General features: G+C 46.6%; 1 protein-coding gene across 2 annotated transcripts in view; it reads left to right on the top strand.

Annotated features, from left to right (window-relative positions):
- The window catches only part of VPS13A (vacuolar protein sorting 13 homolog A), a 1,844,906-nt gene that overhangs the window by 913,743 nt on the left and 911,311 nt on the right, over nt 1-19,852 (top strand). For both annotated transcript variants that reach the window (XM_069230089.1, XM_069230094.1), the window contains exon 47: nt 11,715-11,994. In XM_069230089.1, the coding sequence (XP_069086190.1) occupies nt 11,715-11,994 (280 nt within the window). The remainder of the gene's footprint in view (nt 1-11,714; nt 11,995-19,852) is intronic.

Raw genomic sequence — 19,852 nt, 5'->3', positions numbered from 1 at the left:
CTCTGGTATCAATTTTTTCTAGTCGTAAAGGGTTGTGGGTAATTTGGGTGTGTGTTTTATAGTGGTGTGGGTGTGTGTTTGTGGTGTGTGTTTGTGTGTCAGGTGTGTGTAGTTTGAGTTGTCCAATGTGGTGGTGTTTTGTTTGAGTGTGTGTATTTTGAGCGCGGGGTGTGTACTGCCAATGGTTTACCGGCATTGAATGTCCGCTGCAGTGATTCGTGGGTCATAATGCTGTGGGCGTAGTTCTGTTGGCGTAACGGTGCGGGTTTTGCTACCACCAGTTTATCACTGACCTTTGGGCTGGTGGACTTGTGTGTGTGGCTGTATAGTAACAGATTGGTATGTGTGTGTCATAATATGGCTGGCGGTTATCTGCTGCGCCGGCGTTATGTTGGCAGTCAGCATTGCATTAAGCGTGCTTTACCGCCAATGTCCTAATGAGGGCCTTTATTCTTTAAAAAAGAAATTAGAAGTGAACAGTAGGGAATTGCGTGTTGACGAAAACCTACAAGGCAGAGTAGTTGGCTGAAACATGTTGATTATTGGATGGTAGGGAGCGACTGAGACCCCGATGCATCCACCCAAATAATTTTTACTCATATCCGAGGAGTCTCAAATCAACAATTATAGGACTGTTCCTCCAGGCAAATTTATTTTCTCTGCTTTTCCCCTACACACAATATCTAGAGTTCCCTCTTTAGAGGTTAAGCCCTCTCAGATGAACATTGTCAACATGCAACTCAATGAAGCATGCAACCCTAGTGGGTGAAGGTCAGTTAATGAGCTGAAGGGACTTTTCCCTCCCTGCATTCCATACAAAACCCTAAGCTTTGGCTGTTTGGTCCAGCATTTAGAAGGCATTCTTTACATAGTGTCATGTTTTTTTCTGAGTATCCAGCCATAGATTTTCACCATGATGAAGAAAAGTAGTATGGAAATGAAGTGTGCCATACTTTGCAGATATTCAGTACTTCTGAAGCATGCTGTAAGATCTCAGGGACCTGGAGCAGCACATATTCTTTTTTTGTACTTCAGAACAATAACAATCAATATCTCCAGTTCCGCAGATCCTGAAGTTTGGCTGAGGTCCACTTTGTATTGGGCAGGCCCTGTACAGACAAACATTCAGGGGCAGAAGTAGACTGGACAGGAAACATCAACGTAGTAGAGACTACGGATAACTTACCTGTCCAAAATAAGCTGCTTTTTTTACCCATTTACAGGTAGGGACAACATTTAGAGCAGACTGTTTATTTCTTGCATTTGTAGAATATTAGCTTGGATTGTAGTTAATAACAGGAAGTACAGCCTCTTTTCAGACTAACTTCCCCTTCCAATTTCCACAAACTCTTTCACACATGCCCTCAAAGGGCCCTAAAAGAGGTGTCACAGGAAGAATCAAAAGTGAGATTTTGTCCCAGATATTTTTCATCTGGAAAAGAGGAACATAGAACCAGGGGCGTAATTAGGGCTGTCATTAAGTAGATGAGAGGAAAAAGTCAAAGTGGCCTAGATAAGAGAAGATAAGTGACTGATTGGTGTCCCAGGATATGCATGCATTCATATCGCAGGTCTGTCACTGGCTGATTTCACTGTGGCCTGTCTGCGGCCCTTGTGAGTTCTCGAAGCGAGTTGTTTTGAAAGATGTGACCCCGGTCCTCTGCAACTGTAATCTGGTCTATCTTCTTTAACTTCTTGGGTCTTTTGAAGACTTTTGGGTTTTAATAGTCTGGTATTTAAATTCATCTTGTTCCTCCATTTATTATTTATGTTGCTGTACCTACAAAGTTGCCATTACCAACCTGAACAGTTACTCAGAACTTAATTCTGCTGTACTTGGTCCGTATAAGGGTTAGGGAAAAGGAGAAACAAGAGGGGCTAGGGAAATGGTTCATTATAGGATTAGGATGAGACAAAAAAAACCTCATTGGTTGGAGGTCGTTGTTGTCAAAAGTTCATTGTTGAAGTCCTTGTATGTTCATTAATTAAATTGCATGAAGTTAAGGAATCACTTTCATGGTAATTTGTTGACATGCTTGCTTTGTCATGACACAAATTCTGTAAACTACTGTTATACATTCTTAATGCACGTTTAAATTACTTTCCCAGGAAATAGCATTGTTACGGGGCAAATGTGTTCTGTGCTGGTAGTTTGTTTCAGCTTTGTCAAGATATTTCCTTAAGTTTGTTTTCTCCCTACACCTATTCATCCCTTCACCTCGTTCATTGGGTAACTCAAAAAGCATAAAATGTTTTGAAGTATACCCTAGCATTACATTTATGGCAACATTGTTGTGACTAAAAGTTGCAGAGTTTCCATCTCTTTTTGTACATATGGCCATATTTTTTTTACTTTTGCTGGACCATGTTTTTGGACTTTGAGGCCGCATGCCTGCCTCAGCTATCTCAAGCGCTTTTGTAATTGTCCCTTGCATTTTATTTGTATGCATTCTGCACTGATAGAAGATCAACTGGACTTCTGTCAGGCCTAATTGTTTGTCCTTATGTATTTAAACTTTATTGAAAGTGTACCTTTTTTATTCATGTCAGTTGGAGTGCCAAACACTAACTGTATTCTGGAAGGAGATCCTTGACCATAGTTACCAACACTAGAGTATCCCCTAGATATGAAGCACTCACAAGGAAAAAAGGTAAGGTAGCTTGCTACATCTGTACCCCACGTCTCTAGGTGTGGGAAAGGAAGAAATCCTTTTTTTTTTTTTTTTTAAATATAACCCTCACCCACTGTAATAGTGGTATGCTTCATTATCTGGTTCACCCTGACTTCTAAAGGTGAGGGTGGGCTCAACCATCTTCCAGGGAGCTCTTACCAGAATTTCAGACAGGGCGCGTATACTTAAGATAAAAAATCCTCATCCAAACCTCAGGTATCCCTTTATTAATAGGGTGGTGGGAACAGTTAAAAAATACGATATGAGCAGTTTTTAAGGATATAATGGTCCTATAACCCTATATTCACCAACATGTTTCAGCCCTACACTATTGGCCTTTGTGGGTCCCAGGCTTTCGTTAGGGTTGGTTATGTAGCTTCTAATGCTTCCCTGTGATGAGTTATTCACAACTCAAGTGTGGCATGCCAAAAAACACTTCAAGCATACACAGGCAGTGAAGTACTTTCCCCTTCAAGTCGTACGTATAACCAAGAGAGAGCTATGGCACCGTCATCTGACCGCCAGTACGGCCAGAACACCGCCAGCCCTATTACAAGTTTCCCGCTGCCGTCAGCCCAGTGGAAAACAGGGCCTTAAAATTGACGCCGGCTCATAATTGAGCCGGCGGCAATGTGGAGGTGTGGCGGGTGCAGCAGCACTGACCGCTCTTTCCACTGACCGTAATACGGGAATTGGAAAACGTGACATGGCTGTCAATGGGATATGCGCAGTGCAGGGACCCCCAGGGGGCCCGCGATACCCCCATTCCTCCAGCCTTTCCATGGCAGTCCAAACACCATGAAAAGGCTGACGGATGGGGAGTCGTAATTCCCAGGGTGGCATGCAGCGCCACCCTGGCGGATTACAAGTGCAGAGACAGCCAGGCTGTCAACTGGCAGCAACTTGGTGGTGTTGGCGGTCGGACCATGGCGGCTCCGCCACGGTCGTAATGTGACGGTCTTATGACCATCAGACCCATAATGAGGGCCTTTGTGTCAATTGGCATACTCATCTTAAGCTCCTCATTTATATCAAGCATACCTCCTTTACACTTACACCATTCCATCTATTAAAAATCGGTAGCATCTTCCTGACACATGATTGAATTATAGGGAATTTTTCCCTCTGCTGACTCATTCTACACGCTCATATCGTGTAATGCTCATCTCACTTAATGTGCATAATGAAGGATTGAGAATACTTGACTGGTCGCGGCCTTAAAACAATTATGACCGGCACTGACCCCAATATCGTATCTCCATAATTTATGGCCTCACCTTAGAGACTTCCATGTCCATCACATACATCCATTCAAAACCATCTCTTGGATGCTTGACTATTGTAACATCCATGCAGTCACCTAATATACAGGAACAAACTTCTCCCATGGGGCGTGAAGAAGGTTGGCTGTGTAGAAGTTTGGCCATGTAGTCACACCCTTTAAAGATAAACAGAACACATTGTCAATATTAGTAAACTGCTGAATTTTAATCTGTGCCCACAGTGCTCGCCCCAGTTTTGGTACTTCAAGGGTCCCAACCCTCCGGTACACCTACTTGGCTCCGCTCTCCCTAGTTTGTAGCAATTTTTAGCTGAAGGAAATGCATATTTAACCTCCTGGATTGAACTGGTTTGGGCTCGTCAATGTTGTCAGAGACCAATCGGCGCACTTCTCCTTTGGTCCCCAACCAGGTGTGTAAATCACTGCAGTCTATCCATAGGCGCACCCATCCATGTGGCGTCTATTGCCGGGTGATGCGTACTCCACGTGATAATCCCTGGTCAGTGTCAGGGCTGGCGCTCCTACCTCGGAGAGCCGCGCTTGCCTATGACATGTTGAAAAATTCAATGAGTCGCACCATCTACGGGACACCCTATGCGTCAGCACACCCAGTCCCTGGATTTGCCAAGCAATGCATCATGGGGATCGTAATCTCCCAGTGTAATGGGCACTGTCGAGCTATAGCCCAGATAATTAGGGAGGTGAGGTCATATTAGAGACTGGGCTGCTATTCTGTATACTGGGCCGCTATTATATATTTAAATTTATAAGTAACGAGAGTACCAACCTGGAATTGTTATTACTAGGCAAAGGGAGGAGGTGAAGCTTATTTCTTGTGTGCCTCGTGTCTATCAAGGCTGTTATTTATTAAATATTGTTCCAGACCCAATCGTCTACCCCCCCAAGTTAAGTGTCATTTGGTAATCAGGCAGCTATTGGCAACATAACAAATTCCAGGGGATTTCATCATTCAGTCCCTTCTTATTTGTTGCAGGTTTATAGACCCATCTCTGCATTGTTTCTAGCAGTTTAATATTGAAGTTTGCCTGAGGGTTAAGTTTCTCTGATGGTCCACCTCGTATTGTTTTCATTATGGTTCTTTTCAAGTTCAAGGGAGTGTGTTGTCAATTTTGTTGCTGCCTTTTTGCATCTGACAATGCTCTTGTGCTCGCTTGTACGGATCTTGACCTTGCGGGTTATCATTCCAATATAGTGGAGGCCACAAGGACAAGTAATGGTGAATATAACATTGCTGCCATTACAATTAGTATGTGTCCTCTGCTCCTATGGTCTTTGAAGGTCAAGGTCAATTTTTTTAGTGTTGGCAGATGGAGCAATTCCCACATGGGAAATGTTGAGGTTTTTCAGCTTGGATGCACTGGGTTCCTGCTGAACAGGCCCCTAGTTCCAGTGCTCTTTTCCCCCAAAACAGGTGACATGGTGTACAATTGGCACACTCCTACCCCCCTGTAAGACCAGAGTAAGAGGCACCATTGGTGCCTTTGGCCTGGGTGGTGGAGAGGGTCGATAAGGGCTGCAGCACAGATTGTGCCACCCTCAGGGACCCCCCTAAAAATGAGAAGCACACATCTGCCATTGCAGTGTGCGTGACCTGGTGCAAGCCAGGAGGAAACACGACATGTCACACCCTTGGTGTGCCATGCCCTCATCACTGCAGCTAAGTGTATGTAAGTCACCCTTAAGGTAGGCCTAAGAGCCCTAAGGCAGGGTGCAGTACACTTTCGGCACGGCCATAGCTGCAGGAGTGGATATGGCCCTGTGATGCTTAGCTCCATTGCTGAGCATTGCAAGTGAACCGGGAAGCCATTTGTGCTGAACACTCAGCAACACAAGTGACCCAGTCACATAATGGCTTCACCGAACCCTATGGTGTTTGGTATAAAACACCTCATCTTGATAAATCCCAGATGAAGGCAGCCTTGGATTTATTTGTGCATGCACCAAGTGGGCACCTTAGAGGTGTCTCCTGAACCTCACTAGTGTCTTGGTGGGCTGACTGACTAGTTAAGTCTTGTCTGCCACCACCAGACACGTTTCCGACGCCCCTTGCACCTGCGCTATGAGGTAAGAAACAATGCCTGCTCTGGAGAAGGGTGTTACCACCCACTCCAGAAGGATGGCTAGCAGATCTGCTTGTCAAGGCCGGAATCTTCAAAGACACTGCCACCTTTGTTATGCACACCCCCGGTTTCCTCAGACCTGGATGTAGCCACCCCCTGCCCTGAGGCTCATTTGGCACAAGGACTGGTGAGAAAATTAGCTAGTCAGTAGGTGTGTTCAACCCCTGGGCTAACCACATCCCTAAGGTGGGCTACCTGAAGTGGACACTGGAAAAAGGGTTCCACCATCTTGGTTATGATCAGCACTCGGCCTTCTGGGATAGGATTATGCTTACTCCCCACAGAAAGTGGTTATAATGGGGTGTAGGCACAGCCACGGATACGTAGCCCATTGGCTACTACCCTACACTTCTCTAATACACCCTTAAACTCAGTATTTAGGCGACTACCTGACACCAGAAGCCAGATTCACCTGACGCCAAGAAGTGGAGGACACGGAAGAGCCGGAAAAGTGAGAATTGAGGACCCCTGGTAAACTGTTGGCGCAGAAGCCTGCCTGCTTACCTGCTGCCATCCCAAGAATCACAACATCACAACTAGTCCTGTAGCTGTGGGGACTCCAAAAGCCTCAGAGGTTTTCCATCACTTTGCCAGCCCTTCAGCATCTCCATTGGAGTGGAGGAGCCACTTTCCTGCTTCTTGCAGGCACCAACCGAAACATCCAGTTCACCAGCCTGCTGACCCCCGCGTCCACTGTCACTACAGTCATCTAGGAGAAGGTCCCAGTGCTCCAAGAAGTCAGTCTAGTCTCCCTACCAAGTGAGAAGACCCAAGGATCCACCGGAGCCGACCTGCACCAACTCATGGGGTACTGGACCCCTTGCACCAACCAAGGCTTGTTGAAGCCCACCCCAGACTCCAACAGGAGAACCGAAAACCTGCTGGGGAGGGACGCCAGCATTGCAGAGGACAGCCTCCTCAGTCGTCCAGTTGCCTTGTTCTGTCCCTCATTCTGCAGGTCACCCAAAGAATCGTGTATGCCTTGATGCAGTAGCACCCCTTCGAAGGATCCACTGTTCCTAACCTCCCCCGGCCCGGGTCCACTTCCATTGGTGACGCCCACTGACTGAGCGCCCTATTTGGAGCTTCCAGTCTTGTCCTCAAGTCCCCCCACCCCCACGCCCCTACCCCCGCATTCACTTTGCAGGTGATCCCCCTTCTTGCCAAGTGTTCGTGCACAGGAACCCGGCACAACCAGCACCACTGCACCCGGATGCTCCTGTGCAGGTAAACCTGAACTGCTGGTCCTGTCAATAACTTTGCACCCCTAGCACCTGACTACCTTCAGAGGATCCTCAAGAACTGAGTGTAAGAACTTCCATGCAGCCATAGCACTTTGGAACTCATGCTGCGTATAAACGTATTCATCTACAAAAACTAATACTTACTTGCAGATTGTCAAAAGAACTGCTACAGTATTTATTCTTCTACATATGTTCTCATGTTTATAAATAATACAGCAAAGTAACTGTTTTTCTAACCAATTGGTCTTGAGTTGCTTCTTGTGTGTATCTAATTTGATGACTCTGCATGCTCATCAAATGCCAAGCACTACCCTCTGATAAGCGTAACTGCTCGCCCACACTACCACAAAAGAGAGCTTTTGGGATTGTCCTTTTTACCCCTGTAAAACCAATAAGGGTTGCCCTGGATTATCTGCATAGGGTCCCCTACATTAGGGTACTGCACAGACTGTGTATGAAAAAAAAGTGTACCTCTTCATCATGTTTCCATCATGCTGGCGCCTGGCCTCAGCCATCCCGGTGCACATGGAGGAGAAAATGCGATTTCCCTCTCCTGTGCTTTGTCTGCCTGTGGCCTGGGCATTGCAAACACATATTCCCCTCTTTAGACCTTCCCATGTTGTATTTAGTCAATCAATTATCCTACTGGGAAGCAGGGCAACCTTGCTGAATCGAACTCCGGCATGGATCCTGCCCCTTGCCTCCTATTCTGAAACCCTAAATAGATTAACACAGTGACCTTATCACAATGGGCTTTTCTAGCCCAGAGTTGAGCACCTATTTTATGTGTCTTCAGGGCGTAAAGTGAGTTTATTCAACCCAATATTTATCCCAGTTAGCTCAGAAACAGGAAGAGGCAACCCTTGCTCGCTGTTTCTAATCTGTACTACTTGAAAATAAATCAGTAAACCACTAACTGAGGTAAAAATTGGGCTGGATGAATTCACCTCATGCCCTGCAGGTGCATAAAACAGGCAAACCATCATGATACGGCCTCAAGTATCAACCCCCACTCCGTAGAAGTGATGTTGAAACTCCACTGATTTGCTCACGTCGGTTATTTTTATCTGTATTTGTAGGAAGTTGCCTCTGTATATTCTATTTCAAAGTAAGAAATAGTGTGCACAGAGTCCAAGGGTTCCCCTTAGAGGTAAGATAGTGGCAAAAAGAGATAATTCTAATGCTCTATTTTGTGGTAGTGTGGTCGAGCAGTAGGCTTATCAGAGGGTAGTGTTAAGCATTTGTTGTACACACACACACAGTCAATAAATGAGGAACACACACTCAAAGACTTACTCCAGGCCAATAGGTTTTTATATTGAAAAATATATTTTCTTAGTTTATTTTAAGAAGCACAGGTTCAAGATTTACAAGTAATACTTTAAATGTAAGGTACTTCACTTAGATACTTTAGGAACTTTGAATAAAAGCAATATCATATACAGTCTTTGTAAAAATGGCAATAAGCTATTTGCAAAGTGGACACAGTGCAAAAATCAACAGTTCCTGGGGGAGGTAAATAAAGGTTAGGTTTGCGGGTAAGTTAAACACTTACAAGTCTCAAAGTTTGGGCCAAGGTAGACCACCGTTGGTGGTTCAAGGCAACCCCAAATTTACCACACCATCAGCTCAGGGCTGGTCAGGTACAGACGTCAAAGAGGTGCCAAAAACACATAGGCTTCAATGGAGAACAGGGGTGCCCTGGTTCCAGTCTCCCAGCAGGTAAGTACCTGTGTCCTCGGGGGCAGACCAGGGGGGTTTTGTAGGGCACTGGGGGGACACAAGAAGGCATAGAAACTTAAATAGGGTCTGAGAGAATACTGACATTCTAAAAATCCCCAAAGGGATTGTAACTAAATATGAAGATGGCGATGACATCACCAAATGGTTCACAGCATTTGAGAGGGCTTTTGCAACCAGAAAAGTAAACAAATCTCACTGGGGTGCTCTCCTTTGGGAAACGTTTACTGGGAAGTGAAGGGATAGACTCCTCACACTCTCTGGAAAATAATGCAGAATCCTATGACCTCATGAAGGCTACTCTGATTGAGGGCTTTGGATTCTCAACTGAGGAGTACAGGATTAGGTTCAGGGGGGCTCAAAAATTCTCAAGCCAGACCTGGGTTGATTTTGTTGACTTCTCAGTCAAAACACTGGATGGTTGGATAAATGGCAGTGGTGTAAATGATTATGAAGGGCTGTATAATTTGTTTATGAAGGAACACCTTTTAAGTAATTGTTTCAGTGATAAACTGCATCAGCATCTGATAGACCTAGGTCCAATTTCTCCCCAAGAATTGGGAAAGAAGGCAGACCACTGGATCAAGACAAGTGTGACCAAGACTCCCACAGGGGGTGACCAAAAGAAAGGGGTCACAAAGCCTCTCCTGAGGGAACTAAGCCTATAGAGTTGGAACCTTATCAGGTTGAGCTCTTGGGCCCAGGGGGGGCCACAAGGGAACAACTCTGCAAGGGGCAAGAAACATGCCCCTCTCTTGAAGGCCTTAGGCAGCAAGCTGCTGAGGAAACCAAAGGAAATGTCAGTGGAACCCACTAGGTCTATTAGACAGATAGATTCCTTTTCATTGAGGCAAGAGATCCAAAACCTGGTGCCACTAGGAGAGTTGTAGTGCCTCAGGAGTTTAGAGGGTTCATCCTCGCCTTAGCCCATGACATTCCCCTTGCTGGGCATTTGGGACAAACCAAACCAAGATTTGGGAGAGATTAGTCAACCATTTCTATTGGCCTAATTTGTCCCAGAAGGTAAGGGAGTTTTGCAGCTCCTGTTTCACCTGTCAAGCCAGTGGTAAGACAGGTGGCCACCCAAAGACCGCCTCATTCCACTTCCAGTGGCGGGGGTCCCCTTTGAAAGAGTGGGAGTGGACATAGTGGGTCCACTTGAACCTCCCTCAGCCTCAGGGAATCAGTATATCCTAGTAGTAGTGGATCCTGGTACTAGGTACCCTGAAGCAATTCCTCTTAGGTCCACTACTGCCCCTCCAGTAGCCAACACATTCACTGGTATTTTTACCAGAGTGGGATTTCCTAAGGAGGTGGTTACTGACAGAGGTACCAACTTCATGTCATCTTACCTAAAACACAGGTGGAATGAGTGCGGGGTGACTTACAAATTCACCACACCATACCATCCACAAAGCAATGGTCTTATTGAGAGATTTAACAAGACATTGAAGGGCATGATCATGGGGCTCCCAGAAAAACTCAAAAGGAGATGGGATGTCCTCTTGCCATGCCTGCTTTTCGCCTACAGAGAGGTGCCTCAGAAGGGAGTAGGTTTTTCCCCCTTTGAACTTCTGTTTGGCCATCCTGTTAGGGGACCACTAGTTCTTGTGAAAGAAGGCTGGGAGAGACCTCTTCATAAGCCTAAGCAAGATATAGTGGACTGTGTACTAGGCCTACGTTCCAGGATGGCAGAGTACACGGAAAAGGCAAGTAAAAACCTTGAGGCCAGCCAACAACTTCAGAAGATGTGGAATGACCAAAAGGCTGCTATGGTTGAGTTTCAGCCGGGGCCGAAAGTCTGGGTTCTGGAGCATGTGGCTCCTAGGGAACTTCAAGACAAATGGAGTGGCCCTTACCCAGTGCTAGAGAAGAAGAGTGAGGTCACCTACCTGGTGGACCTAGGCACTAGCAGGACCCCCAAGAGGGTGATCTATCTTAACCACCTAAAACTCTTCCATGACAGGGCAGGTGTAAACATGTTAATGGTTACAGATGAGGACCAGGAAGCAGAGAGTGAACCTCTCCCTGATCTCCTCTCCACTGACCCTAAAGATGGCACAGTAGATGGAGTGATCTACTCAGACACCCTCTCTGGCCAGCAGAAAGCTGACTGCAGGCAAGTCCTCCAGCAGTTTGCTGAGCTCTTTTCCCTAACCCCTGGTCAGACACACCTGTGTACCCATGATGTGGAAACAGAAGACAGCATGCCTGTCAAAAACAAAATATTAAGACAGTCTGACCAACACTGGTGCTGGGGCCTGGTTAGTAGGGTCCCAGCAAACTTTCAATCAAAACTTAGCATCAGCAAAGGCAAAACGTTAAGGGGTAACCATGCCAAGAAGGGATTTCCTTACAACTACCCTCTAATTCAGTCCTCTATTCCTGAGGTTGTCTCAGGCTACTAAAGGGTGATATAGAAACAATTTTTGTGTGCATTTGGTGGTTCTTTTTGACCAGTCAGTTATGTGATCTGAGGTATAACAAACATAAATATTTTCTCCCATTTCCTCAGTTGCATATCAGTAATCTGCATTTGCACAAGTATACAATATAGAATTAGCAAGAACCTTTTTTTTTTGTATGCTGCAAATTTGTTCAAATACAATTTTTTTTCTTTTGTATTCAACTACAGATCAGTACTGTCTTTGCGGCCATTGAAGGACGGCTATGAAATGTGTGATGGAATTAGCTTTGAAGAAATCTGGAAGCATGATGGAGCCTTATTGCAGAAGAAATGCCAACATTCTAAATCAACTGGAGATTCACTTATTATCAACATTGTGACATTAAAAGACGTGTTGGTATCTTCAGCATCGACAGAGGATAAATTTGATTTGCCCTATGTCATCCATCTCTGGCCAACAGTACTGCTCCGCAATCTCCTGCCTTATGAAATCACTTATTCCCTTGAGGTATTTAATTCTGGTTTGCTCTTTAAAAGATAGTGGTTGATGTAAGCTGAATGAGTATATAAAATCAGATTAGATCTTTTCTCTCCTGTAGTATCCATTATTGTGTTTCAGCATTTAAAATTCTGGCTCGCGTAAGTGTGCCTAAAGGACACCCCATTTTCAAAATTCTCAACTTGCTTTCCAATTAAAAAAAAAATCTGAATTTGTTTTCTCATTAGCACCTGTTTATGCCATCCATAGCTGATAGAGACTTCTATTTGCAGATTTCTTACCTTAGAATTTCCCCCAGGCGTCAGACTGGATCAGAGGATTTTTCTTCAAGCAATACCCTTGCGCGCCGGTAGGTGGTTTCTGTCGACTCAGCGGGCATCGTTGGCGTCGTAGTCGCCGTGATGACGTCAGGAGCAGTATATAGATGTTGCCTTCGCGCAGTGACATCAGTTCTTTTCTTTTCGCGCCACGCGCAGATCTGGAGAAGAGCTACCCTGATGTCTTTTTGACTGACTTTGACCGTTTTGTTGAGTTTTTGTGAGACTTTTTGGTGTGTCGAGGACGTTCCCGAAGACCGGTTTCAAGCCGTGCGAGGACTGTCACCGCACAATGTCGGTGACTGATCCTCATCAGGTTTGTCTGTGGTGTCTCGAGTGCGACCACAACCCAAAATTGTGCTCCGAGTGCCAGGCCATGCATCCGAAAGGTTTGAGGGAGTGGTCCATAAAGCTAATGGCGGCCTGGCAGTCGACTCCGCTTAAGTCCCATTCTCGGTCGAGAGGAAGCTCTCAAGACAGTTCGCGGAGCCATCACCACTCGTCTTCTTCTAAATCTTCGGGTGCAGGTAAGAAGAAGTCGAAGAGGCCCTATCGCTCTTTGACTTCGCCCCGTCGCTTGACTGACGAGACGCAGGAAGAGCGTCGACGATCAAGGCCTCCGTCCTCGGAGCCTGCGTCTGGGTCGGCTCCACCCTTCCCCGAGTTTCCCGGAGCCGGAGCGACCCCCGTCCAGCTTAGTGTTCTATGAGGCCATGCGCCTCATCGTTGGGCGGACTGTCTGCGTTTGGGCCCAAGGGGTTTGGTTGAGGAGCCTTTCGGTTCCACACTGGCGGCTTTGGCTCCGGCCACCGAGGTCCCCTCCGGATCCACTCGCAGATCCGCATCGGTGCCGGTTGCACCCTTGACACCTTCCCCGGCGCATGGTCGATTGTCGATGCTCCCGACATCGGTAGTGCCCACTATCGACGTCGACCCGGAGCTTATCCCTGACGAATCGGTATCTGAGTGGCATCGGCCGACGTCGCCTTTCTTTGATGGGATCTATTCGCCCCAGGTCAGATTCAGACACTTTTCCTATGGGTATGAATTTAGGGAGGGATTGGAGGGGTCCCTGAACCCTTATGAATACCAGGATGACCCATCTTTGGACTGGGCTCAGGAATTGAGCGACACCAGTGGTCTGGATACTTCTCCTGACACTGGAATGCTGTCGCCTCCTACCGTGGCTACAGCGGAGGAAGCGACTTATGGTATGGTGGTCAGTAGGGCAGCTGAGGTCCTTGGCCTTGAGCTTCCTACTGTAGAGGTCAGGTCTAATCTCCTGAAGGAGGCGCTTCAGCCTGGAGCTTCCACTTCAGAACCCTTTTTGCGATTCAGTGAAGCCCACACCGATGTCCTTTTGGGTACTTGTTCCAAACCCAACACAGGGGCTCCTGTGAACAGGACTCTCTCACGCCACCATCGGCCCGCTCCTAGCAACCCTAAATTCGAGTCCCCACACCCCAGTCCTGAGAGTCTTGTCATTCAGGCTTCATCTTCTTCAAGCACATTCCCTTCCGCAACCCCAGACAGGAAATCAAAAAGGCTGGAACAGTTTGGTAAGAAGTTGTTTTCTTCCTCCAGTCTCGGGCTGCAGTCCGTGAACACCGCATGCCTTTTGGACCGCTATACCCACTCCCTGTGAAATACGGTTGTGTAAGTCCTGCCACAGATACCAGAGGAGGCCCGTGCTATTGTCTCCCAAGCAGTGAAAGATGGGAGAGACGCAGCAAAGTTCACTATCCGTTGTGGGCTGGATATGACCGACTCTCTGGGCAGATCGGTTGCTACGACGGTGGCCTTCAGATGCCAGTCCAGGTTGCATACTTCTGGTTTTTCTGGGGATGTCCAACTGTCACTCATGGACATGCTCTTTGATGGCTCCTATCTCTTTGGAGACAAAGCGGACTCAGTCTTGGAGAGATTCAAGAATTCCCAGGCTACGGCTCTGTCCCTTGGTCTTTCCTCCGCCACTCGCCAACCACAGTCTGCTTTTCGTCCCTTTCGTGGACACGGAAGGGGAGCCCTGTCGTGTCCTCTACCCAGCCACTGTACCACGCGCGCTGGCCAGCCTATGCATGACCGAGGACGCGGAATCACACGTGGCTGTGGGACAGGGAACCAGAGGTCTGTCCAGTCCATCGCTGCCCCCGCTGCGATCTCCAAACCCTCCTAGTCCGTCCCCTCACTCCCACCCAGTTGGTGGCAGGATCCACCATCACCTGCCCCACTGGGAACATATCACCACGGAAGGGTGAGTTTTGCAGATCATTCAGAAGGGCTACTCCCTCTCTTTCGAATCTGCACCACCACACATGCCACCATCCTTCCATCATCTTCCGGAGGATCATTTGGTGCTTCTCTGCCAGGTAATTGCGTCTCTCTTGGCCAAGGGAGCTTTAGAAAGGGTCCCTGTGCCAGAAGTAGGTTGTGGTTGTTATTCCCGCTACTTTCCGATACCAAAGAAGGACAAGAGCTTACATCCTATCCTAGACCTTCGGGACCTGAACTACTTCCTCAAGAAGGAGAAATTCAAAATGCTCACCCTGGCTCAGGTTCTGTCTGTCTTAGACCAGGAGACAGGATGGTAGCGTTGGACTTTTAGGACTCTTATTTCCACATCCCCATCCTGCCTGCCCACAGACGTTACCAACGATTCCCCTACCTCGACGACTGGCTGTTGAAGGCGCCTTCACCCAAGACAGTCGTCTTCCACCTTCAGCCTACAGCGAACCTCCTGCACAAGCTGGGGTTCACTATAAGTATGCTGAAGTCACACCTGACTCCCTTTCAGATGCTCCCTTTCATTGGAGCTGTCCTGGATAAAGTGCAGTTTTGGGCTTATCCTCCCGACAAGCATGTCCAAGACATTCAGACTATGATTCCGATCTTTCAGCCTCGGTCTTGGGTTTCGGTGAGACTGACTATGAGGCTGCTGGGCCTCATGGCCTCCTGCATCCTGGTAGTAACACATGCCAGATGGCATATGCAGGCTCTGCAGTGGGACCTGAAGTTCGAGTGGGCGCAGCATCAGGGAAATCTCTGACATGGTCCAGATATCAGAGGGGACTGTGAAAGACCTGCAGTGTTGGCTTTCAAATCTAAATTGGGTCAATGGCAGATCCCTCTCCCTTCCCTAACCAGATCTCTCCATAGTGACAGATGCATCACTTCTGGGTTGGGGCAGCCACATGGGAGAGGCAGAGATCAGAGGCCTCTGATCTCTGGCGGGGTCGGGGTTCCACATAAATATGCTGGATCTCCGGGCGTTTAAAGTATTCCTTCCCTCTATCAAAGGGAAAGTGGTGCAGGTGTTCACGGACAACACTACCACCATGTAGTACTCCATCAAACAGGGCGGGGTAGGGTCCTGGACCCTTTAACAGGAGGCACTATGCTTCTGGACATGGCTGGAACATCAGGGCATCACCCTGATGGTTCAACATCTGACAGGCTCTCTCAATGCCAGAGCAGACAAACTCAGCCGCCGACGCACAGTCGATCACAAATGGCGTGTCCATCCGGAGGTGGCACAAGGTCTTTTTCTCAAGTGGGGAGAGCCTTGGTTAAATCTGTTCGCCTCTGCTGAGAACCCGCAATGTCAGCTGTTTTGCGCATTGGAGTTTCCAAGGCGGCACTCACACGGAGACGCTTTTCATCTTGAGTGGAGCTCCGGCCTCCTTTACGCCTTCCTGCCCAGAGTTCTCAAGAAAATGAAGTACGACCGGGCTCAAGTTATCTTGGTGGCTCCGGACTGGGCTCGAAGAGTGTGGTTTCCAGAGCTATTGAGCATGTCCATCGATCCTCCACTCAGTCTGCCTATTTGGGCGGATCTTCTGTCGCAGCAGCAGGGGACGGTCCTCCACCCGAACCTGTCCAACTTCCGCCTTCATTTGTGGAGATTGAGCGGCAACAGTTGACGGCATTTGCCCTTCCACCCGAGGTCTGCAATGTTATCTTTACAGCCAGACGTCCATAGACTAAAACTGTATACGGCTGTCTTTGGAATACATTTGTGGCATGGTGTACCAAAAAATCTGTTGATCCCCTTTCTGCCCCTCCGTCAGAGGTTCTTCTGTTCATTCTTTCTTTAGCCCCGCAGGGCTCTGCTTTGGGCACCCTTAAAGGGTATTTGTCTGCCATTTCCTCCTTTCTTAGGCCACCTGATCAGCCCTCACTCTTTAAATCTCCTATTGTGAGTAGGTTCTTAAAAGGCCTCACCCACTTATTTCCTCCCACTCCATTTATCATGCCTCAGTGGGATCTTAATCTTGTACTTATTTGATGTGTACCCCCTTTGAGCCAATGCATAATTGCCCCTTGAGGCTCCTCACATTCAAAACTGTCTTTCTGGTCACTATCACCTCTGCTCGCAGGGTGAGTGAGCTTCAGGCCCTTTTCTCATAACCTCCATACTTGTCTGTACACCCTGACAAAGTGGTGTTACTCACTAGAGCTTGCTTCCTTCCTTCCTAAGGTGGTTACACCATTTCATGTAGGCCAGTCCATCACTTTGCCTACCTTCTACGCACCCCCACATCCTTCTCATGAGGAGGAGAGACTCCACCGTCTGGACCCAAAAAGAGCATTGGCATTCTACCTCAATCGTACTAAAGATTTCCGGGTGGACGATCAACTCCTTGTTGGCTATGTGGGTGCGAAGAAAGGGAAGGCGGTGCAAACGCGTAGCATCTCTCGATAGGTGCTTCTTTGCATCAAATTGTGCTGCGCTTTGGCTAAAATGCAACCTCCTGAAGGCTTGCGTGCTCATTCCACCAGAGCAACTGCTGCTTCCACTGCGTTAGCACGCAGAGTTCCTGCCATGGACAGCTGTCAGGCAGCTACGTGGGCGTCCCTGCACATGTTTGCTAGGCATTACTGCCAGGATAGTCAGGTCCGTTGAGACTGCTACTTTCGTCGTTCGGTCCTACAGGAGTTTCTAGTATGATCTTGGTTCGCAGCACACCACTGAGGATGGAATTGCTTGGGTATCTATTCTAAGGTAAGGAATCTGCAACTATAAGTCTCTATCAGATGTACAAGTTCCTTACCTTCCGTAACAAAATATCTGGTAGAGACATATTCTAGTTGCAGATTCCTTACCGCCCACCCATACTTCCCACGTGCGAACTCATTTCTAGGGACAGGTATTCCCCCTTTCAGGTCCTTAGCTCTGGTGCACCAATCTCAGAGTCCCTAGTGGCTCCGCGCTCTGGCGTGGAAAGTCGTTAAAAGAAACTGACGTCACTGCACGATGGCGGCATCTATGTACTACTCTCGACGTCATCACGGCGACTACGACACCTGCGGAGTCGACCGATGCCACCTACCAACGCGCAAGGGTATTGCTTGAAGAAAAATCTCTGGATCCAGTCTGACACCTGAGGGAAAATTCTAAGGTAAGGAATCTGCAACTAGAATATGTCTCTACCACATATTTTGTTACCGAAGGTAAGTAACTTGTACGTTAATGGCCTAGAATCAGGATAGAGCATAACGTGGTGGTAAGCAGAGGACAAATCCATCACATTGAATAACTTAACATCTTAGATTAAAGCCAAAGTTTCAGAACTATTCAGTAATGGTTGACGATCAACACAGATGTGTTTATTTAATCTTCTCAAGTCAACACACATATGAATCTCTTTACCGCCATCCTTTGGTGCTAGAACTATGGGGGGGCAGCCACTCTGAGCACTCAATTTCTTCAATTACTCTTCTTTCTTTACATTTTTTTAATTCTTGTTCGAGTGATGCTAACATCATTTGAGGAACTTTCCTTACTTTAGACACACATGGTATTGCACCATTCTTGAGAACAATTCTTATTCAAAATTCTTTAGTAACCCTAAATCATCTCCAAATACTTTAGGAAACCTGGAAACTATCTCATCTGAGAATCCGTCATTCACCATTATTAACACTTCCTGTTTGGAATTTGGATTTAATATTATCCCCATGTCCATTTGATGTCGTCAACCTACAAGGTTATCACCCCACTTCCCTACATACACTTTCCCAGTTTCTTCACGCTCATCAAATTGAATTCTCATCACTGAATAACCCAAAGCATCTATTTTCTTGCCTTACAACTGGTGGTAGTAATTCAATTTCTCCATTCTCGTATATTGAGTTCCAATTCTTGTCACCAATCATCGTGTATGGTGAGCCCGAATCCGCAAGTACAAACATTTTTCCCTACCACCGCAATTTCAAATTCCGGCATTTCTATGGGATCTGCTTCCACACATCCATAATCCTTTATACTGAAAATACATTTTTCTTCAAATTTTTCTTCTCCTTTAATACCTGTTAATACGCCTGTTGTTTATTCCGTCTGCACACCCTGGCAGAGTGCCCCTTCTTACCACATCTCTTGCAGACTGCTAACCTTGTGAAACATACAGAACTATTGGAAAGATGTCCTTCGCTGCCACATCTAAAACATCTCACACCTCCACTTTTTTTGATCTTAGAGTATAATTTTGAGAAAATTTCTTTTCAAACCTTTTATTTCCATCCTTGCTCTTCGTTCTCTCAGGTTTGTCTGCTTCCTTCTCTGCATTTCTACCAGCTCCTCTTACTTCATTCACTCACTCATCCACAAGCATGTTGCCTTTTTCTTTTTGATCATGCATTTCACGCACCCACGCAGTAGTATTCTCCGTACCTTCAACTATAGCTATTGTCTCTTTCAAAGTGGGATTTTTGCTAATACTTTTTCTTGTACTTTTACATTGTTTGTGCACCTGAAAATCTGTTCTCTGACAAGAGAATCAGTCAGTTGTTCAAATTCGCATGTACGAGCTAACGTTTCCAGGGCTGCAACTTATGTGCCAATTTTCTCCTGTTTCCCCTGCACTCTTGTGAAAAATTTGTGCATTTCCAGTACTGCATTTATCTGTGCACCAAAAATGGTTCCACAACATCATTACAGACATGTCAAAAACATTGTCTGGTTCATCCTCCCCATGACCAATGATGATTTCCTCCAAACTCTTATAGAGATGTCCCCCTTCTATACCTAAACTATGTAATAATACAGCTCGTTTGCGAACTGCCGAAAATGTTTGGTCCCCAATTGCAAGTTAGTATGAATCAAGTATCTGCCTTCATCTTTTCCCTGGCAAAATAGGATCACCCTTATCCGAAAGGAAATGAGGAGGGACAGACTTATTAACGCCTGCCATAATGTCTGAATTGTTAGTAACACTAGCAGTACTTTGGGCTAACAACCTACTTCTCTGTTGTTCAAAAGGACTACTAGAGTGCGGATCACTGAAACGAAGACCAGGAATTATTATATATATATATATATATATATATATATATATATATATATATATATATATATGTTCGATGGCATGCGTAGCTGCAGATACACATGCTTTACACATCCCGCCATCTAGTGTTTGGCTCAGAGTGTTACAAGTTGTTTTTCTTCGAAGAAGTCTTTTCGAGTCACGAGATCGAGGGACTCCTCCCATTTCGGCTCCATTGCGCATGGGCGTCGACTCCATCTTAGATTGTTTTTTCTCCGCCATCGGGTT

This window comes from Pleurodeles waltl, chromosome 1_1 (genome assembly GCF_031143425.1).
Source record: "Pleurodeles waltl isolate 20211129_DDA chromosome 1_1, aPleWal1.hap1.20221129, whole genome shotgun sequence".
In the NCBI taxonomy this organism is placed as follows: Eukaryota; Metazoa; Chordata; class Amphibia; order Caudata; family Salamandridae; genus Pleurodeles; species Pleurodeles waltl.
The sequence above is the reverse complement of the archived record's forward strand: the minus strand, read 5'-3'. Positions and strand labels throughout refer to the sequence as shown.